Source organism: Danio rerio, chromosome 8, assembly GCF_052040795.2.
Source record: "Danio rerio strain M-AB ecotype USA chromosome 8, GRCz13ab, whole genome shotgun sequence".
Lineage (NCBI taxonomy): Eukaryota > Metazoa > Chordata > Actinopteri > Cypriniformes > Danionidae > Danio > Danio rerio.
This window is the reverse complement of record NC_141028.1, coordinates 28201507-28225000: the sequence shown is the minus strand read 5'-3', so window position 1 is coordinate 28225000 and position 23494 is coordinate 28201507. Positions and strand designations below refer to the sequence as shown.

The 23494-nt window shown below is 35.5% G+C and overlaps 1 protein-coding gene across 8 annotated transcripts in view; it reads right to left on the bottom strand.

Annotated features, from left to right (window-relative positions):
* celsr3 (cadherin, EGF LAG seven-pass G-type receptor 3) overlaps positions 1 to 23494 on the bottom strand; it is a 92660-nt gene that overhangs the window by 4292 nt on the left and 64874 nt on the right. Inside the window, exons 19-35 of one of the 8 annotated variants that reach the window (XM_087264815.1) lie at positions 22026 to 22235; positions 21746 to 21929; positions 20767 to 20916; positions 18494 to 18674; positions 18236 to 18403; positions 16398 to 16524; positions 15956 to 16162; positions 11203 to 11377; positions 11007 to 11119; positions 10807 to 10886; positions 8151 to 8277; positions 7923 to 8042; positions 7690 to 7787; positions 5737 to 5858; positions 2914 to 3087; positions 2566 to 2754; positions 291 to 1158 (exon numbers count right to left, since the gene is read on the bottom strand). In XM_087264815.1, the coding sequence (XP_087120941.1) occupies positions 291 to 1158; positions 2566 to 2754; positions 2914 to 3087; positions 5737 to 5858; positions 7690 to 7787; positions 7923 to 8042; positions 8151 to 8277; positions 10807 to 10886; positions 11007 to 11119; positions 11203 to 11377; positions 15956 to 16162; positions 16398 to 16524; positions 18236 to 18403; positions 18494 to 18674; positions 20767 to 20916; positions 21746 to 21929; positions 22026 to 22235 (3293 nt within the window). The remainder of the gene's footprint in view (positions 1 to 290; positions 1159 to 2565; positions 2755 to 2913; positions 3088 to 5736; positions 5859 to 7689; positions 7788 to 7922; positions 8043 to 8150; positions 8278 to 10806; positions 10887 to 11006; positions 11120 to 11202; positions 11378 to 15955; positions 16163 to 16397; positions 16525 to 18235; positions 18404 to 18493; positions 18675 to 20766; positions 20917 to 21745; positions 21930 to 22025; positions 22236 to 23494) is intronic. The other 7 variants (XM_087264819.1, XM_087264817.1, XM_087264821.1 and 4 more) reach the window with 7 other exon arrangements.

Sequence of the window (23494 nt, the reverse complement as noted above, 5' to 3'; positions counted from 1 at the left end):
TCTATCTATCTATCTATCTATCTATCTATCTATCTATCTATCCCAAAATGCTATTTATCTGTCTGTTCTTCCATCTGTCCATGCTAAACATGCTAAAATTACAACTGATTGCAATGGATTTTTGACATTGTAAATTTCCTTTTGTGTATCATATGAAAAACTCATTAAATTCTAATCTACGACATACAATTGCAGAACTACAGAATCAATCATCTTTGATGAGCACACAAAGATGACCGTCAATCAACAAGGAAGTGGACACTCAGTGACACAAAAGGGGCAGGACTTACTCAGAGTCAGGTGACACTTCGGAGACGCTCTGAGAGGTTGCAGAGAGAGGAGGAGGTGGGGAAGGGGAGGGGCCAGCGGGGTTAGGGGGCGGGGTTAACACAGAGGAGCTGAAGGAGGCGAGTATGGACGACAGGATATCCAGGTGTTCACTAGAGGGCGGTCGACTGGACGGGGCTCCGGGTGCAGCCGCAGATGATGACGGGTACCTACACGGGGGCGCAGAGTCTAGGCGTCCACGGCGAGAGGGCAGGGATTCGTGGGGCTCCTCTGTGATTGGTGGAGGGGGTGAGGAGGGCGGGTGTGGGTCAGGGTGTGAGAGCTGGCGGGGCGGCAGGGTCCTCAGCCACTCTCTGCAGGGCTGTGCTCCACCATTAGACTCCAGCTGCTCGCGGGACCGACTGCTCATCAGAGCCCCTCCAAGGTGCTCCCGAGAGGCCTGCTGCCTTGTTAGGGTGTTAAGCTGCGTTCTGGAACCGCTTAATGACCCCTCGGCCCCCATTAACCCTGCTAAACCTCCCCTGCCCACCAGGTCTTCTCTGGATGCGTGGATGCTGTGAACAGGACCCAGCCTCTCTCTGGACCCACCCAGGTGTTCTGCACCGAGCTCGCGCCGTCGGGGTAGCAGGTCCAGGTTGTCTCTAGACCGCTGTCGTCTTGCTAATGAATCCAGGTGTTCACGGGACGAGTATCGTGAAGCGGGTTGGGACAGTGAGCCAGTGCCAGAGTACATGCGACCGTAGGAGGCGGCTGGAACGCCTCGGTGGCCCAGTGTGGAGGTCCTATACCAGGACATCTCGCTGGGAGCACGACCCACAGCAGACAGACCCTGCAGAGCTGGAGGACAGCCCAGACGATTCTTCAGGATCCCTGATGAACAGATGAAGAGAACTTTATAGATAAATAAATACAATTCCAGCTGAAGGCATAAAGCTGATGACACTTTTAATTATTCATAAAATCTTAATTATTTATTGAATTTGTTTCTAAAAAGTTTTTAAAAATCTAATGAAAATATGAAATATATTTATGTGTAAATAAATTAAATATCCCCAATCTTGTAAAACACTGAAAGTTAGAAAAATCAAGGTTTAAATGTTTTATGCAAGTTTATGCTTAGAATGCTTATAAATGTTACTATGATTTCAAGATTAAGTGTTGCATGTAAAGGTAAAAACATGGCAACAGGATAGCACATTATAATAACAAAATAAAAATAGCTAACTAATGTCAGGAAAAAGGAAAAACAAAGGAATTTTTATACATATTTTTGTCTGTTTTTTTTATATTAAACAATTGTATTTGTATTGCTTAACGGTGATATTAACTGGTCTTCTCGAGTGTGATATGTTTAGCATACTATTGAAGAATTTTTGCAGAAGTAGATGAAGCTTGTCTGAAAATAACTTGAGCTCTGCAGCAATATTTCCTGTCAGCACAGAATTTGCAGTTGAGCTTTTTGACGTTGTGCAGAGAATTAGTAGAAAAAGAGGACGTGTGTACTGTATGGGTGCGGCCAGTGGTGGACTGGAGACTGATTGACAAGTGTCGAATTTCACTAAACTCCACCTGTTAATATCAGCTCCCTTTATAAGTTTAAGTCAGGAAATTAAATGTGTGCGCACTTCCTGAATTTAACTTTTGCAAATTTACTGAGAATACCAGAATTCTGTAAATCAAATTAGTTATTTGAATTCAGTAAATTGCTAATATGTTAAACCTTAAAGAAAAACCGCTCCTGACCTTTCTTATTGAACACGCATGCAATTGATTAAATGTTCCAAAAGCTAAATATGAATAACAACACCAATTGTGTGCTTTATCAGTTTTATTAGTTTTAGAAATAAAAACATCCTCTGTATCTATGCTTTTCGTTTTAGTACATCAAATGATTAATTAAGAGTTATTATAAATAATAATATAACTTGAAATTAAACAAAAAGGTTAATTTTTTTGTTATTTTTGACAGATTAAACAAAATAAATAAGGGAATTAAACAAATTAATAAGGGAATAGAATTCCTTTTAATACTTCCGTGTTCAAGGAAAACAAATATATAAATAGTTAATAAAACATCAATATTTTAGCTAATAATAACAACCCAGATAACAGTGGTATATTCTTGAGTATTTTTGCATGTTTATAAATAATAATATAATAATAAGTGAGCATTAAATGCCCGGCATATCAGGTTAAAAATGGGAAGACTAAGCAGTAAGCAAGCACAATTCAATTTTGACCAATATTAAATAGCATTTTATTTAAAGTGTGCCTCACCCTTGCGGTGTCTATGCGTGAGGCCGTTCTCATCTCCACTGGTCAATGCTGCGTCTGGCTGGTTGTTATTCGCAGCGTCCTTGTTGTAGTCGCCCCCGAGGCGCCGCTCTGAGCCCCATTTCTGCAGAGAGTGCGCCTCGCACCCTTCCAGCGCTGGCCAATAGGAGAGCAGGTCATTGCCATCCAGATCTGACACATAAACAGTTCCATACACTACTAGTTGGCCATCACTACCACAACTAACACCGAAGCTGAGTCTCTGCAGTCATGTGGCTTCAGCAATAACAATAATAATAATAATAAAAATAATAATATTAATAATACAGATAACTCCAGTAATATTAGTACCTTTTCCGCCGTTGTGAGTGGCTTCTGTAAGTAGCCGTTCTCCATGGCCGGTGCGTTTGAAGCGTCGCTGGATGCGTCCACGCAGACGAACATTGTCCTCACTTTCTGAGGATGGAATGGACAAACTCCTTTCCTCTTCCAGAGACAGGTCTGAATCTGAGTCCGAGTCCTCACCTGATAGACGGTGCAAGATGACAACTCACCATTCCTGAGATCTGTCTAATCAACACTGTACTTTTTCCAGTAACACATATTAAAAATTGAGCAGTTAAAGGGACAGTTCACCCAAAACTGAAAGTCTGCTGTTCCTTTATTTACTTTTTTCTACAGTTGAAGTATAGAACAAAAAGTTTTTAGCTGAAATTGTGGTCCTTAGTAATTCAGAAAATGCAAATCAATGGGTACTGTGACTTCTGGAATAAAAGAAACAAATTAAGGCATAGCAAAATGAACACACATGACTCTAGATGATGTATTTGCTGTAGGTCTTATAAAGCAAAACAACAGCAAAGTAAAAAAAACTGGACGTCATTTAAATTTATATCTAGCTGTAGGCTAAATTATCAGCCTTAATAATGAAATTTCAAATTTGTTTTAAATATGTGCGGTATAAAATTATTTGCATAACTCATTACCAATAATTAATTTCTCTTGTCTTTGATATGACAAGTAAAGACAGATAATACGTAATATTTTAGCGTATAATATTCATCTTAAAGTGCAATTTAAAGGGTAATTAAAATTGGGTAATTAAGTTAACTAGACAAGTTGGGTTAATTAGGCAAGTCACTGGACTACAGCCAATAATAATAAAGAAAACTTAAGGGAACTAAAAATATTGACTAAAAATCTTTGTAAACATTTTACAACTGTTTTTTTTTTCCAGTCAGATTAAATGAAATAAGACATTCTTCAGAGAAAAATAATATAATATTATCATTCATACATTTATTTATTCATTTTCTTGTCGGCTTTGTCCCTTTATTAATCTGGGGTCGCCACAGCGGAATGAACCGCCAACTTATCCAGCACGTTTTTACACCATGTCATTTCTACCGCAACACATCTCTGAGAAACATACACACACACATACACTACGGGCAATTTAGCCTACCCAATTTACCTGTACCGCATGTCTTTGGACTGTGAGGGAAACCGGAGCACCCGGAGGAAACCCGCGCGAACGCAGGGAGAATATGCAAGCTCCGCACAGAAACGCCAACTGAGCCGAGGTTCGAACCAGCGACTCAGCGACCGTCTTGCTGTGAGGCAACAGCACTACCCACTGCGCCACTGCTTCGCCCCAATATAATATTATACAATATATAACACTGTGAAAATGTAAAATATCTGAAAAAGAATTTCCTTTATTTAAACATCATTGTGGAACAGAAACTTGAGTTCTAGACTGTTGTGAACACACTCAGGTCAGTTTTTAATGTTCAACTAAACACTTTGAATGGCTCAAGGATAATTAAATTAAAATTGATCTTTTGGTGTAAATAGCAAATTCAGGGTGTCCGCAGGGTCTTAAAAAACATTTGCTAATGAACAGCTGATGATTAATTATAAGCTACTTTGGCATGCTGTCCCGGCAGAGAGCCCTGAGCTCATAAGATCCTCGAGCCTGGGGCTCCCACCCGTTGCAAGGCAAGGGGGAAGTTTGAGCTCAGGTAGAACTCGAGAACTCCACTGCTGTATTAACTAATGAACAGATAGTGATTGCTCTTAAGAGATAACTACTTACTAGGAGCATGTCTATAGTGCCGATTTGGATTAGTCAATTAACTTAAGTTGCATGTTTATGAACGGTGGGAGGAAACCGGGAAACCCGGGGGAAACATAAATGAGCACGGGGAGAAAGTGCAAGTGGTAAAGCCTGGGACCAGAAACATTCTTGCTGTGAGGCAACAGTGCTAAGCACTGGGCCACCGTGTCACCCATCTAGGAATAAGGAGGAGTGGGGGTGGAAGGGGGGATTCTTCGAAACGAAGATATCGGTGGTACGTAACCCAGGGCATTTGTAGTAGCTTAGGAGTCTGATTGGTGCATTGATAATTGGATAATGCAGATCCAGCCGCTAGCAATCATAAGCATGTGATCCTCTCGAAATTACTTTATAAATAAACATCACAAAGTTGATAAATCAATTATGAGAATATTAAGGCCCTTAAAAGGTATTTAAAAATCTTAATCACATTTTTATAAGGTCTTAAAAGTGTTGTCCAAAGTGTTTGACTCCAAAAAAGCATAAATATATTTATTTTCCTGCTAATATTAACAACGGAGTGCTCGATCCACATGTTTAGTTTGGGCCAGGGTGCGTCCGGCCAAGCTCCTAAATCTGGGTGATGTCACGTAATTTTCCGACAAAAGCAGGTAGTTGATGTGGCGCTCTCCACATGTAGCAAGACCATAGAGCGAAACAGATGGAAAAATGGAAAAATGTAAGTTTGCGTACTCCTGGCTCGGGAAAGACGAGTTTAAACAGTGGCTGAACCTGTTGCTAAAAACAACAGCATAATTTACTCTTTCAAGCTTTGTTTCTTCCGAGCTTATCTGAGTTCTGTTGCATGGTTGTGCTCCATTGATTTATTTAACTACAACCGTTTATTGACAACTGTTTATTAAGTTAAAGGTATGATATGGAGTAGAACCTGAAGTGGTGATGAGCTCTTAAAAAATTCTGAGCAGGTCTTTAAAAAGGTATTGAAATTACCTTTAGGATTCCTGCATATACCCTGAAATTATTAAAATAACAGCAAATGTTGATTTTTGTGTGAACTGTCACTGTAAGGTGTGTGTTTGTGTGTGAATACGTACATGCATGCAGGTTATTGTGTGTTAGTGTACCTCCGTTGCGGTGAAACATTGCCACGTCCAGGTCAGTGGCGCCTGTGTGAGCAAGAGTGTGTTCTAGAGTCTGCCGTGCCAAGAGATTCTCCCTGAGGGAACAGAAATAACGCATCAGCTTTCAAGACTTCAGCTTTTGTTACGCACAGAGCAAGATACATGGCTCAGACTAGATGTGCAATTTCTGTTGCGATCAATCCAATGAGCATTCAAGTAAGAAAGTCATAATTTTTATTTGGTAAGCCATAATTTTTACTTTTTAAGTCATAATTATGACTTTAGTAAGTTTAATTTTAACTATTTCATCACATGTGGATAGGGTCAGTAAGATGATTTTGAAAGAAATGTCTTCTGTTCTGCAAATCAGCATTTTCTGAATAAGAAATACAGTGATCTGTAATATTGTGAAATTAAATAACTATTTCTACCACTTTTATTTCAATACAATTTAATATGAAATTTATTTATAGCTGCATTTCATATGCTAATTTGGTGCTCAACAAATGTTATTATTCTTGTGAAAATTGTGATTTTAAATTTTTTGTACATTTTTAAATACATTTTTACATTTTTGTAAGATTACTATTAGGGGTGTACGGATCACAACCCACAGTTCGAAACGCTCGTAATCCGCAGATTATTAACTTTTTTTCATTCTTAAATTAATCCAACATTTATAACAATTGCTGAGAGATACTGTCCCGTGTCATTCAAATCACATGTATGGAAGCATTTTGGCTTCCCTGTAAAATATTATGATGACAGAAAAAATTGTGGTGGGATCTAAATGATTTCTTAGGTTAATAATTAATGGTGTTTTCTGTCACTGTTTGTTTAGTCTGCATTAATGCGTTGAGCGTAAAGCTTCACAATTAAACATTAAAAGATCGGCATCTCAATTTAAACCTGTGCAACATAAATAACAAATGATAATGATTTGCATACGTTTATTGATCCTTCTGAGTGATGTATTCAAATCTGCGATTGATCAAGAGGGATTCAGTTTTTACACTTTTTCATTTAATTACAAACAATTAGCACAGAAGTATTGGGAGAACCGTTTATAGTTCAGATATAAACACTGATGTTTATGGTAAAGATTAAAATGTTTAATTGAACTTGATGCTGGTGAATGTTGTAGCAATTACATTTTTTAACCAATGGGTGGTGACAAACAACTATCAAAATTTTGCCACTGAATAGGTTTTCAAAAATGTTGCTTCTATAATGAAAGATTTATGTATGAATTGTTGAATCATTATTTGAAAATGAATATGATATGTTGTACAAGATGTTAGATTTCTATATTCAGCATTATCAGCAACAGTGGCAAATTTTATTTTTCGTATTGAATATTTTCTTTTTTTCAGCAGGTTCTTTCTTGATTTGTATTTTTGTTAAAATGACAGGTTCTAAGTTCTGTTTGTTAAAACCAATAGTTTTGCAGTGATATTTTTGTATAAATGGTGAACAAATGACATTTGTCTCCTCCATTTTTTGCAGATCTGAAAAATGGTCCCATCTATGACTCAAAAACAGTAGTGTGATCCTAACCGTAGGATTTGTGATCCGTTACACCACTAATTTCTATTATTATCATCATCATCACTTTTTGGGTCAATTTAATGCATTCTTGCTGAATAAAGGTATTATATTATAAAAGTATTACGTTATAATTTATTTAAAAAAAAACTCATATGTATCACATGAACTAACAATGAAAATATTTTATTATATCTGTTTATGATTTGACACCAACTTATGAAATGATAAAAGTTGTACAAAATGTTCATAATTAACTCAAATTCATTAACTCATGTCAAAAGTAAATATTTATTTAAAGTATTACCTAATAGAATCCCTTGTATATCATAATTTCTGTATTTGTTTTAGGAAATAAATTAGTTTCCAGAGCTGACAGACCTGGCACTGCTGACTGAAGAGATGGTTGATGTTCCCAGTGTGATGCGGTGTAATCCGCTCTGCTCCAGCAGGGAGGCGCTGTTGTATGGGTTTTGGCCCTGAACACATACAATACAGCAGGTTACAAATCCACATGCTTATTTTCACTCCGTGAGCTCAAATACAGGTTTGTGCTAAAGATGTGCTTGTGTAACTGTGCGCAGGGGTTAATAAGTGTGTTTGTGTCCACTAACAGTAATCTGTGGAGGTCTGGGCGGTTCTTCACCGGGGCTTTTCTTGCCCAGACAGGCGAGTTTCCAGGCCTCCTGCACCTCTGAGTTCAGGACAGTAAAAACCAACAGCACAGCCAAACCCTGAGACAGATGATGAGGAGAATAACATTATGGGTTTACAGTGTTAAAAATGTTAGTATGTAGACACACGCACACACACACTCACACAACAAAGAGATCCAAACTTACTTGTATGCAGCAGAGGATAATGAACAAGTAGTGGAAGGCCAGGACACTGTTATTAACAGCCATCAGACCAAACAGCCAAACACACGTACTCAACAATAAGAGGAAGAAGGCACTGCGGATAGTAGAACTAACAGAGAGAAAGAGAGAAACATCATTTAAAAAAATGTATATAGAATATAGGGATGAAAACAAGTGTCACTTATGAATCCCTGATAGAAACACATATCTGTACAACAATACAGTTTTACCAACTAATACTAAAATTAATTATGTACATTGAAATGACATCATTTTTAATAGTTAGATACAATATAATGGTTGTTTTCCATAAATTAGAAAAAAAATTATTCCAAAAATGTCTAATAATGTTTCTTTCACATTTCGAATAAGAAACATTGTTTTTCTGAAAATGACAACTGGGGTCCGTTCTTCGTACATGGATTACTCAATTAGCTGGATTTGGTTATTGACGATTTGACAAGATCCAGGGTCACAAGAATGCCATAGCAATAGGTCTGGTAGCTCAAACCTGCTGGGGAGCAGGCTTATTTTATATAAACAGGATTAGATTTGGTCTTTTTAAGCAAATGTAATACTGACAATATGAATCATGCTGATTTTTTTTTTTACAGTAGTAGTTTTTTACACTTGGGAGAATAGTAAAATAGTTAAAAAATACATATATAGTTTCGGTTTAACTTTAAAGTAAAAATAAATAAATAAATAAAATAAAACTTACGCAATCTGCACTCCAAAATAAAAGTACAAGAGCTGTCACGAGAGTGTTCTCTCCACAACGGGTTCAGAGAGAATATTTATTATATGGACTTTTTAGATGCAAATGCATATTGTTTTAAGGTAACAGCTTTAGTACAATTTGTGTATGATAATAGACATGCACAATATTTAACTTTTTTTTTAAAGGAATAATAATTTATGCAATCATGCACATGTTTTGACAGCTAATATGCCAGTGATTTGATGCTTCAGAAAAGTTGCAGACACCTTTACCTATATCAAAAATGCTTTTTTGATGCTTAATTCATTTAAACAGCTAGTTCTTCCTTACGCTGATTAAGAAACTTGAATAGGCCTACTATAATTAAGAAAATTAACTCGAAAAGTAAAACTAAATAAATTGCTAAAAACTCTTGACACATGAGAGTGTAACGCCTGCAACAAATGTGGAAAGTTATTGCGCATCATATTTAACAAACAGTTTACAACCAATTTTACGTAATTTGCATGAATAATTGAATATTAATCAGATGATGTCATTACGCTGCTGTGCTGTCAGCCAATCGTTGCATTGCTGATAATGATTTTGAGGATTGAGATCTGTCCTTCACAACACACGGAGCGATCTCAGATCAGTTTATCCAGACATTTTAATCTGATTTGCAAACTTGTTTGAAGAACCAAATAAGCCAGAGATCAGTTATCAAGATTAAAAGATCCAGGATTAGCAAAATCATCTTAGATCATTTAACTGAGGTACAAAGAATGAACCCCTGGTCAAAATAACCAATGTTTTCATTTGTTTGGTTGAAAATCAAGGTTATTCCGTCAAATATTGATTTCCCAACTCTTCTGAAGTTAAAATGTTGGTATTGCGTTGTCCAAAAATGAGTGTAAAGTCAGACAAAATGAGAAATGTCTTTAAAAATAAGTTATTTTTCTATGAAATTATGTTAGATAAAACTGATTTGAGAATAAAAAGATCTGATTTACTCATCAAAAATACTGCAAAAAAAAAAATAATAAATTGAATATCGTGGAACTTAACAACAGCATAAATAATTGACAACCATAGTAGTCTTTTTAATTTCCTTTATGCAAGAACTTGTATTTTGTTTATCATTAATAATAATATGGAAATTTCAAACCACATATGTTTAAATTTGGTAGAAGTCATTAGTAATTTACAGAATTAAACTAATAAAACACATTTATTCACAGTTTGAGCACAATGAATCTTGGCATTGTTATCCTGGAATATGGCCATAGGATACAAAATTGATGGCTGTTTAAGAAATAAAAAGCTGTACACTGTATCAGTTTTTAGAAGATTTGTTGGCAAACCTTAGAGCAAACCAATAAATAAAGATGCAAACATTGACTCTTAAATATTTCCACACTTAAATCCAAACAGAGGCGTTTCTATGGCCAGTCAGTCTATAAAATCTTGTGTTTTGATTTGCTTGGCTGAAGCATGAAGCAGAAAAATGTTGCTTCCTCTTAAACTGAATGATTAAAGGGATTTTTCACCTAAAGATTAAAATTCTGTCATCATGTCTCCTCATTAACTGATTTCAGTCGAACACAAAATAAAGAATGATTGAAAAAAACAGCCACTGACTTCCATAGTATTTTTTTTTTTGTTCCCACTATGGATGTTAACAGCTGCTGGTGTCTCTATATTTTGTTTTAAAGAAACACAGGAAGAGTTTAAAAGTGGAAGAGGAGAAATGATGGCAGAATTTTCATTTTAAGGTGAATAATCCCTTTAATTATTATGTTTTGTATTCGGTAGAAGAAAGAAATGTATAAAATTTTAAAACCACTTAAGTGTGAGTAAATGATAAGTAAATATTCATATTTGGGTGAACTATTCATTTAATATTGATGATGATATGGTTTATGATGTTGTACTTACATGACGGGCAGCTTCTTGATCTCCTTCTGAGTGGGATTACACGTCATACGCAAAACCATTAAAAACATCCCACCATTCATCTGTAAAACACAAAACATCATCATTAATTCAAAACCACATCCATCCAAAACACAAAGAGTGAATCACAAAGACACTTAAAGCTTAAAAACAACACATAAACACTCATAGAAGGCCAGTACCAGTATGACGACGCTAACTGGTCCCGCAAAACTCCACATGAGCTTATCGTACATGGATATCCAGCAGAAATCTGGGTTACCGTAGCCCTCTGGATCCAACCCGACTGCTAGCCCTTCAACACACACACATATTATTGAGCACATAAGTGTGAAAGCCTAAATATCTGTTTTTAGTGTGCAATGTGAGAGAAAGTACCAGTAATAATGGCAGGAACTCCCCAGCCAATAGCATAGTAGAATCTCATGGCCCCATAGTTGATGTTTCGTGCTTCTGTTTGCATGCGGTAAATATGCAGAGCTTCCACAAACAGCCACGCGAACGCCGACATGAAGAAGTAATGGAGCAAAATGGCAACCACTGTGCACAGGAACTGCATCAAATCCGAGAAAACAATCAGAAAATTAGAAAAAAGAGAACAAATAACAATAAAAACATACATTGGGGAAAATAAGTATTAAACACGTCAACATTTCTCTCAGAAAATATATTTCTAAAGGTGCCGTTGACTTGAAATTTTCACTGGATGATGGTAACAACCAAAGAAATCCATATATGCAAAGAAAACAAATCAAATTAGTTTACAAATGAAGTTATGTGTAATAAAATTAAATGACACAGGAAAATGTATTGAACACATGAAGAAAGGGAGGCGTAGAAAGTCATGGAAAGCCCAGACAGCAACTGAAATCTCTCAGTAGTTATTCAGCAACCCTCTGCCCTTCCTTATTGTAAATGATTATTAGCTGCTTTAGTCCAACATCTACATTATCAGAATGACACCATGGTGGACATTTCAGCAAGACAATGATCCAAAACACAGCCAGGGAAACTCTCAAATGCTTTCAAAGAAATATAATCAAGCTATAGAATGGCTTAGTTAATCACACTGACTTGATTTTTTTTATTATTTTACATTTTTTATGTTTGTATTGTTTAGTTTTTACATGGCCTGGGGCTTCAGAATGTTTTTTTTATGTTAAGTCATTATTTTCATTTTTTAAGTTTCGCAAAAAAGGAAACAAATCTCAAATGCAATTTGGGTCTGCCAGTATAGGAGCCAATCATCGATCACTATATGGCCAATAAATCCCGCCTTCTAGTACAGGAGCCAATCATCGATCTCTATAAACTGACGATACTCCAGGGGAGGGGCTCAGACCAGACGTCAGTTTCTGCATTTTTTGTGGGATATGAATGTTTAGAACTGAAACTATAGGGACAGCTGTTGTTTAAGTTTATTGGTGATTCCTAATATAAAATGCAATGGTTAGCTTTCCCCATTTAGACAGAATGCCCATGTGTAACCACGCTGGTCATACACCACCCAACCCGCTCAGGGCTGGTATCAAACTGGCGACCTTGCGCATGGAAGTCGGTTGCACTACCAAGGAGGCTAAAGACCATGGCCTCTAGTGTTTGTCGCTAGAGCACGTTTAGAGGTCAGAGGAGTGAGGTTTACCTGCTCAGCACTTACAGAGCATACTGTCAGAAAGGTGTTTCAAAGATGGCTGGTGAGTGACTTGCCTTAAAGTGAAATTGGTGTAATGTTCACTATGTCAAAGTTTATTTAGCAGATAAGTTTTCATCTCCTATTATTTGCATTAACCATTTTTCACACAAGTCCAAAACCACCGCAAAGGAGCATAAAACATTTTTCTGATTTTTTTATTTAAATTTTAGCATTTCCTTTGCTTTATTTTAAAATGCACATTAGCATAGGGTGATGAATACCCAGCTCTTACTGTCTAATTATCCATCGAAGTAATGAGTAATATTAATTAACATAATTATTATAGGCCTAGGAATAAATTTGGTTTTGCTAAATGTAACCATGCATGCTTTTACACAATTTGTTTATTATACTAAGCATACTATAAAAGTATGTGATGCAAAATATTAATTATTCCTAGCTTATCCAAACTTGGTTCAGCAAAACGTTTAATTGCCTCTCTCACGTTAAAAATGTATTTGATTAAATGTATTTAATTTGATTGTGAACAGCAATTCTTTTGACAGCTCTGCAGTGTAAAAAGCAAATCATGCAAAATAGATGAAATGCATGTTTATGTAAAAGCATGTATCCACACAGCAGCTATTGCTAGAGTGGAGAGGCAGTGATAGAGCCAATTCGGTGGATGGAGATGATTGGGAGGCCATGATTGGTAAGAAGTGCCATAGGATTTTTAATGACCACAGGGAGTCAGGACCTCGGTTTAACATCTCATCCAAAAGACAACGCTCACTGACAATATAGTGTCCCTTTCATTTTACTGGGGCATTAGGACTCACACAGACCACAGGATGAGCGCCCCCTGCAGACCTCACTAACACCACTTCCAACAGCAAACGAGTTTTCCCATGTGGTCTCCCATCAAGGTACTGACCAGGCTCAGCCACGCTAAGCTACAGTAACCAGTCTTGCGCTGCAGGGTGATATGGCTGGATTAAAAGGGTTTTTCTTACTTAAGCGCAAATCAAATCACTACAAATGTTCTTACTTTTTTAAATTAAGGGATAAAAAATGGGTTTTCCTGAAAAATGGGGAGAATTTAACTAATAGTTGAAACAGCAATAAATTATACCTACTGAGCTGCAGCTATAGCCATTATGGCTGGCATATGTGTTCTACCTTAAGCTTTGCGTACACCTGGTTTTAGGATATGTTTTATTTCTTCTAAGATGAAGGATGATGCTAAATACAGGCTTAGACAGGGTTAAAATGCTTTAAGCTTGTCCGGTAACACTTCATTTTGATGGTCCATTAGAGTATTAGTAGACTGTCTGCTTAATATCTGTTGATACTGCTCCTGCAACAGACATTTAACTGACTATAAGAAACTTTGCAAGTACATGTCAACTTATACTAACCCTAACCCCAACCTAACAGTCTAATAATATTATAATCAAAATTAGTTGGCATGTAGATGCAATGTGACTTAAATTCAACAAACAGACCATCAAAATAAAGTGTGACTGCTTGTGCACTTGTGACCACTTCCAGGAATAAACAAAACACACATTGCGTTTGTAGTTTAAACACTCAAATATTTAAATTTAGCCACTCATATCCTTTTTATACTGTATGTTGCTTTCCTGCTGGATCGTAAGTGGCATAACAAGTTTGTTCATTCAATAGTACTCATGTGTCACACTGAACACTCCAAAAAAAAATTTATGTAAAGTGTAACAAAATAAGATATATGTCCCAAAATCTAAACACAATTGGTCACAAGAGATGCATTTGACCACCAGGTGAATGCTCTCTGCTGTTCAGGTCCTTAAAATGTGAATCTAGTGTCTAAAATCAATACGCGCATACCAAGTAAGCATCTGAGAGTGTAGATGAATTATGAATGAACACATACTCTATCACACCCACACCCCAGCACAGTTGAAACTAATGAAGCCAGGCTTTTAGTGTGAGTGGTTTGCACTCCAGAGAATATTGTCTGTTAAAAAAATGGTGTTAACCTGCTTTAGAATGTGTCTGTCTGAGGACGAGAGAGAGACTCGAAGAGAGCGTCGGTGTCAGGAGAAGTGTTTAATAATGTCTGGTTCCTAAATCGCTGTGTGGTGTGAGTGGTTTCCTACCATGTTGTGCTAATGGTTGTAATGTCAGTTTCAGAATGACAAATCATTTTCGAGCTGTCTAGCGTTTTATCCTGCCGATCAGCTCACTTTCTGCTTGACTATTTATGATCTTTAATACCTGCTGTTAGACTGGGCTCTTTAAAAGCTTGCATATGTACTGAAAGTGGACACCAAACATCTAAGACCATGCTTACAATCTGCTATTTTTCATTCAGTCAACCAGTACACCATAAACATGATTTAGAACTGATATGTTTTGTACAAAATTGTTTAGTGATATATGTTAAATTTGATGTCTTAATTAAAATTGTTTAATGAACATCTCTCTATCCATCCATCCATCCTTTCATCTATCCACCCATCCGTCAGTCCGTCCATCCATCCATCCATCCATCCATCCATCCATCCATCCATCCATCCATCCATCCATCCATCCATCCATCTTACAACTTAGATCTATCTATCTATCTATCTATCTATCTATCTATCTATCTATCTATCTATCTATCTATCTATCTATCTATCTATCTATCTATCTATCTATCTATCTATCTATCTATCTATCTACACAGCTTCTATAGTATCTTTCTATCCACCCATCCACAGACCCACCCATCTGTCCACCCACCGTCTACCCATCCATCCATCCATCCATCCATCCATCCATCCATCATCCATCCATCCATCCATCCATCCATCCATCCATCCATCCATCCATCCATCCAAATCAAATCAATTCAATTCACTTCAATTCAATTCAATTCATCTATATTTCTAGTGCTTTTATAATGTAGATTGTGTCTATGCATCCATCCATCCATCCATAGCATCTATCGATCTATCATTTTCTAAATTAATGTTAACATGTTTTTAAAATTGTATGTAGGAATATTATCATTTGAACATTTATTTGCAGAAAATGCAAACTGAAAACTGAAAAAACAATGTCCTGATAAATGTGTAAAATCTGGTGATTTGATGCTTAGTGGCAAAATATGAAGGTAAAAATGAGAATAATTTTTTTAGGGCTGCACTGAACTACACTGGGCTTTAAAATGTTTATTTTTGCCTGACAAGTTTGTTTGGTACATAAACCATTATTAAACTGAATGGCATAATTAGGTTTTGTGGATAAAGTATATTATATAAATAGTTTAATGCACATTTATTTAAAATTCACAAATTTACTCATTATATTCAAAACTACTTATCTAAAAATACAGGTTGAGTAGACTACACAGACAATGTTAGGTTAAGTTATAATCTTTTTTCTTTTTGAGCTCACACAAACTCTCTTTGTCTGTCTCAGTAACCCGCATTCAGATTCAGAACCACACTCTCATGTCTCTAATCTGACCTGTTGCTCCGTCTGGTTGATGCCCAGCAGGTATGTGAGATGGGAGAGCAGTGTAGCAGCCGCCATGTTGGAGTGGATGCTGCGCGTGTTGGATTTCAGTCCCCGCAGACACGACAAAACCAACACGGTCAGCAACAGAGCCGCCATTGACACCGAGAGCGAGGAGTATGTTACTATCGCCAGGGTCTCCAGGTCACCCTCTAACTGCTGCTCAGCAAAAACACAGAAAAGAAGTTATGAAGGTTGATTAGTGCTGAAGGAGAGATTCGCTATTGAACATCCTGCTGCTATGCAGTATTGTTTTCTTCAAATATGAGGAAAATGTGAACGTGTTTTTGTATGCTGTTCACTAATGTGGCCTTGATTTGTCTTTGTCAAGTGCGTGCGTGTGCGTGTATGTGGGTGTCTGCTCTGTGAATGTATGTATATGTAAAGAGTTTACCTCTCTTTGTGAGCTGTCCATGAGGACTCCAAATGTGCCCAGTCTGTGGCACTGACAGCGAACATGTGACGTGTTCCTGTACAACACACTGCAGTCCCTCACTGTCCAGCAGCCTCCTCCTGAAACACTAAACACACAATCACTATTTAATATACATTATTTTTTATGATTTAATGATTCCACCCACTAAAAATGTAAAATGACTCTAAACATCTCTAACGACATCAATCTGCCATCTGTTTTTATAAAAGCCGCACAATAGGGCAAGGCTAGGAATGTTTATTTCTATAACACATTTCATACACAGTGGTAATTCAAAGTGCTTTATATAAACAGGAATAAAAGAGACATAAGAAAACAAATACTAAAAGTGATTAAAAACAGATAAAACAGATCAAAATGTGTTAAAATGGGTTATAAAAAGAATGAAAAAGAGAAGAAAGATGTAATAGTACAACCTGTCGGACGTAGCACAGTCCTCATTTAGTAAAGGCACAGCTAAACAGATGTGTTTTCAGTCTTTATATATATATATATATATATATATATATATATATATATATATATATATATATATGTATGTATGTATGTATTGCCAATTTATTGTTTAATCAAAAAGAGCAAAACATGAATTCTTTTAAACATAAATAGTATAACAAATATTATAATTATTAAAAAAGCACTAAATAAAATGTAACTATTTAATTATTTTATATATATATATATATATATATATATATATATATATATATATATATATATATATTAACAACTTATATATTATTTACAATTTATAACTCATCATCATATATTTTTATTTAATGTCCTTGCAAAAGCAGTTCGTTAAAAATAAATACAAAAAAAAAAGAAAAATCTAAAAGATAAATTGATAACATTTTTAATGTTAATATATGAAAAAAAAAAACTTTCCTGGAATTTACCTGTAACTAATGATTTTTATCAGAGAATTTGGGAAAAAATATTAAAAACACAAAAACATTCAGCAGATTTAGAAACTATTTTTAAAACTAATAATAATCATTTTAATTAATAATAATAATAATAATAATAATAATAATAATAATAATATAAATTATAATACAAATAAATAATAATACAAATATAATACATAATAATAATTAAAATAATTATTAAATAATAATAATAATAATAATAATAATAATAATAATAATAACAATAACCAAAATGGTTATAATTCCAATCTTTTATCCTGTAGAAGTGGTGTGGGTAGATCGCATGGCATAAAAATATAGACGTCAGCCTATCATCTATCCTTACTTAAATTTGCCGCTTGATTGTCACACAGTGCAGCCAGTCCGATATCTGACCTTTTCTGATGCATGGGTAACCACGCATGCATGTTAAACTGCTCAAACTACGCTAATATTGCAGTCTGCAAAACTATAGCAGTTATAGTTTTGCAGCACTAGGCATAATTCAGTCCAAATATCAATCCACCATGACTGATGACCATTTGGTGGTGTGCTTGAAGCTGGCTATCAGTTCGGACTATGCTTCCCTGGCTAGTAAGGTAATGACAAAAATATGTGGGCTACAGCATAATATGGGTTTATACAGTTGTGCTAGGTACATCAATATATATATATATATTGTTCAAATACAGAATTCTCAATAAGTTTATAAATAAATATATGTTTTGCATTTTTTAGGGAGATCATTTTAGACTTGATCATTTTATTAGTAGCTCGCATGCTGAAAGTGTGGGCACCCCTCCTGCAGTGTTATGCAAAAATGATTTGATCAAATGTTGATGCTTCATTAGTGGTTTTCCTTGTCCCTTGTAAATAAAGACTTACATGCTGCTGTGATTCCACTGCACACACAGTGGTTTGCTGCGGTTGCTGGTCTCCAAAAGACGAAACTCCAGCAGCACCGGAGACTCCAAAAAACCCTCCACGAAGGTCTGGTTGTTATACACAGAAATGCTCACAACAGGCGAGTTCAACACAGGGTGTCTGGGTAACCTGCAGGAAAGAGCACAAACAAACATTACAGTTACAGTCAACCTAATAACACCTACGTGCTGTTTATCTGCAGTTAAGACACTTGCTGACCTGACGCCACGGCGATCTGTGTGGTATTTGGGGGGAAGAGCGGCTCCCAGGCTTCGATAGATGAGAATAATGACAATGGAAACAGGAGCCTCCTGAAGAGATAAAGAACGTCTGGCTGCCGTTGCTTCTAGCGTCTGATTGGCCAGCAGATTGACCGGGCCAGCAGGAGATGGAGCTGAAACTGAACACACAAATGCATTGCTCAGTTTTTTTAAGGCTTTGTTCATGCCAAAATTAAATTTCTGTCCTTTCAGTTTCAAACTCAAACATGGCTTCTGCGCACAATGCTTACAGCATTTAAAGCTTAGCATGCTTGCTTGATGAGTGAGAACCAATGAAGTTCATTTTTGCTTTTCATGTGGCATGTTTGAGCTTCAACAAGAAGGGGTTCTACTGTAGCATATAAATCTGAGTTTCTGTTCACTAATCAATGTTTATGTGCAACAAAATTGCATAAAATAAGTCTTAGAGTGAGGTAAGCTATAGAGTGTCTTTGTAAGACTTGAATTGAACCACTTGATTTGAACAAATACAATCTCTTGATTTTTGAAGCATTCAAGTTAAGTAAACAGACTTTCAGTGGACGAACATTGGACAGTAAGCTTTCAGATTTGATTAAAAATAACTTTATATAAATTCTTAAAATGAACAAAAGTCTCACGGGTTTGGAACATCATGAGGGGTGAGTAAATGGTGACAACATTTTCATTTTAGGGTGAATGAACTCTAAGCTTTTGATGACACTTATTTAGTTAGTTTATACTGCTTTTTTAATATGCGTATCCATTATATATGCATATCCACACATAAACAGAGTTAGTACAGCAATAATTAGGGCCATGTGATATTGGAAAAATCTGACCTTTTTTTTTTTTTTTTTTGCGATATATATTGCGATATAAATATAATTTCATCAGATGATTTGAATAGCTCTATTTGGAAAGATTTCATTAATTTAGATCGACTGGAATAATCAAGTCTTTTTCTATGCAGTGCATCTGCATAAATTATAATAAATTACAAGCAAAAATGAATAAATAAACAGTGTTTTTCTGGGGAGTCTAACAGTACTCAAATTCATTCTTTCGGCTTAATCCCTGATTCATCAGCCTTCGCCACAGTGGAATGAACTATTGAAGTACAGAAATTGAACAATCAAATGTAAAATAACATGGTCGTCATTGTATAAATAATCAAAAAAATAATAACATCTTTATCTTTTAATCTTTAATAAATACAGATACACACATTGCAATATTGATGTTCAAACGATACATTGTTTAGCCCTAGTAATAGTACACAACATACAAACTGTATCCCATAGTCCCATATCTTCAGTGTCATATAAATACTTACTGTATATTAAAATATTTTTATTATTATTTGTAGAGTTAAAACAGTCAACAATGCACATATTGCACAAAAAAAAAAACATTTAGAATCTAGAGATATTAATTTATTCATTTTCTTATCGGCTTAGTCGCTTTATTAATCTCGGGTCGCCACAGCGGAATGAACCACCAACTTATCAAGCCCGTTTTCACGCAGTGGATGCCCTTCCAGCCACAACCCATCAGTGGGAAAAATCTAGAGATACATAATTTATAATTTTTGTTTACTTTATTTTGCACTGATTTAAATGTCTCTTTGTGTTGATATGTACAGTTAGTATATATGCATCCTGAGCTTCTGTAAACCACAAACAATTCCCTTGTGTGTTTGTGTACACTAGGTGAATAAATCTCATTCTGATCCTGACCATACTTTACAGCTTAAAGTGACAAAACGAAACAAAAAATCTCTCATATAATAATAACACTTCAGTATGGGAGCCAATTCTAACTTTAGATATATGCATATTAGCTTGCATATTGTCTGTTTATTAGTAATTATTTTACTTGACCATTTTCTACATCCCCTAATCCTTTACCATATCTTAGCTTAACTTAACAACTACATTAACCATAAACAAGCAGCAAATTAGGGGTTTTATGCAAAAGTCATGGATAATAATTAGCATATGCTTTCCGTTGTAAAGTGTTATGCATAATTTATAAGTGTACTGTCTGCTTTAAGTAAAATTACAAAGGTCATTGTTATTTTAAGCAGTCGTAAAATAGCATGATGTGGTTATAAGACGATATTGTAATGTTGTTTATAAGAGACTATGCATGCAATATAATATTTTACTAAGAATTATATATACAGGCTTCATAGAAAGTGTTACTATGCTTTGTTGGAGAACTTTAATAACTTGTGCGTGTGTGACTTACAGACATTGCGTTGTGGCACTAGTGCAGCAGGGGGCAGCACAACATGAGTGTGAGCATCCCAGAGCGCTTGACCCCTGAACAGAGGACTGTGATACCGTGGAAAGCGGCGCCGCACGTGTGTGTGGTTGTCAACACGATCCAGAGTCATGACTGTAACAAACAAACAAACACAGGCATTTCTTTAATAGATGGTGTCTCTGTAGTGCTGCAGTTTTTCTGCTGATGCATTGCAGGTATTGGTCTCACATTGATCTTTCTCATCTTTCTCACACTGGACCTGACTGAATATTTTTAATATTTAATTTTTATAACCATGAGCTCACTAAGACTTGCTTTCCTCCAGAGTTTATACTTTGAAAAAAAACTAATGCTTTAAATATGTTGCCAGGTGTAGCATAACAAAGGCCCAGATTTATTATAAGTGTTGCGATTGGGATTGTGTTGAATTATACTGTATTGTGATTTTATGACTTCATTATTTATTAAATACTTAATAGAATTATGATGAATTATTATTATGATATAATAAAATACATGTTGATTTGTTGACTTATTTACATAGGATGAAAAAATTAATACATTTTGAATAATAATATAATATAATATAATATAATATAATATAATATAATATAATATAATTATTATTATTTAATAATAATTATTATCATTAATAATATAAATAGGATCAATAATAACAATAATAATAATAATAATAATAATGATAACAATAATGATAACAATAATATGATATTTAATTCTTAATATAATTATCAATATAATTAAAAGTGTTTAATTTCAAGAGGCTGCTTGAATTCATTTCCAACAGACCTGACCCTTATTTTATTCCATCAGAACTAATTGAAACAACCTAACAGACACTTCTGATCTGTTTAATGTATCCTTCCTAAATGACAGAATATCTTATTGACCAGATTTCTGAATTGAAGTGCATGTGTGCTTGTGGTTTACTGATGCTGACCAATGTTTGGAGCGACGAGAGCCACAGGATTGAGGTAGGTCTGCTTCATGTTTTGTGCGAGTATGCGGGTGTACTGCTCCAATAGGTCCGCCAAACCAGCCGCTCCGCTCTGCCCTGAACTCTGAGCTCTCCACAACGAAGCGCTCGCCGGACCCAACAAAACACTACAGCCTCGTAACACATTCTGCACACAGAGACGCCACACAATTAATCAACAGACTCAATCAAATCTGAATCTCAAATGCTCAGCTCTTCGTGGCGTCCCCAAGGTAAAGCGCACCTCATTGAAATGTGCATCCTGAGTGGCCGTCAAGCCGAAGCCCGACTGGAGGCTCTCGAAGGTCAGCAGGCGTGACAGAAGCCGCTCGGCGATCTGAAGGTCATTGCCATACAGGCGGCTCGTGGCCTCTGTGACGTCCCGGAGCTGATGGGCCAGTTTCTTCTCAATGATGGTGTTAAGTTCGGTCTCGTTTCGCTCTAAGGATTCCAACTACACACACACATACACATACACAAACATAGAAAAAAAGGGTTGTGTAAGCAGCTCCAATACTGTCTGCATGATTGTTATATACAGTTGAAGTCATAATTATTAGCCCTCTTGTGAATCTTTTTTCTTTATCAAATATTTGCTGTTAAACATGGCAAGGAATTTTTTTAGGCAAGGCAAGGCAAGGCAAGGCAAGGCAAGGCAAGGCAAGGCAAGGCAAGTTTATATAGCACATTTCATACACAATGGCAATTCAAAGTGCTTTACATAAAGAAGAATAAAAGAAACAAGTAAAATAAAAATAAAAACAAATAATAAAAATGCATAAAAACAAAACAAAACATAAAAACAGGTAAAATGTGATATAAAGAATGAAGAAGAAGAGAAAAACATGATAGTGCAATCTGTCGGACGCAGCACAGTGCTCATTCAGTAAAGGCACAGCTAAACAGATGTGTTTTCAGTCTTGATTTTACAGTATTTCCTATATTTTTTTCTTTTGGAGAAAGACTTATTTTTTTATTTTGGCTAGAATAAAATCTGTTTTTTTTTAATTTTAGGTCATTATTATTAGCCTCCTTAAGCAAATTTTTTTTCAGATTGTCTACAGAACAAACCATTCTTATTTAATGAATTGTATAATTAACCTAACCTGCCTAATTAATCTAGTTAAGCCTTTAATTTAAACTGAATACTAGTATCTTGAATAATATCTAGTAAAATAGTTTCATCATGGCAAAGATAAAAAAAATCAGTTACAGAAGTTAATTATTAAAACTTTTATGTTTATAAATGCGTTGAAAAAATCATTAAACAGAAACTGGGGAAAAATATTCAGGAGGGTTAATAATTCTGACTCCAACTATATATGCTGTGTTTAAATGACTTAAAATTTAAACTATTCTTGAAAATGTAAGGTTAAGCTTGAACTGCAATAGTTAAAACAATATTCTTTTTGTCCAAATTAAGCTATTAAGATGAAAATATTCAATGTATTTAGTTCATTTACGATAGTCATTCTGTCTGTAGCAACAACTTGCTGGTTTAATTTCATGTGGATTAATGTCTTTAAGTAAACATAATTGTTCCTAGTGTTGCAATTAATTCTCAAAGAGCAAATACTAATTTTTTTTATAACCGAGAGACTGCAGGTTTCTGCAGGTTTTGCAAAGTTAAATTTAAGAATTAAGAAGAAGGCCATTATGAATGAAATTTCAGACTTATACAGGGCTAAACACTAAGGTTTTTTTTTTCTAATG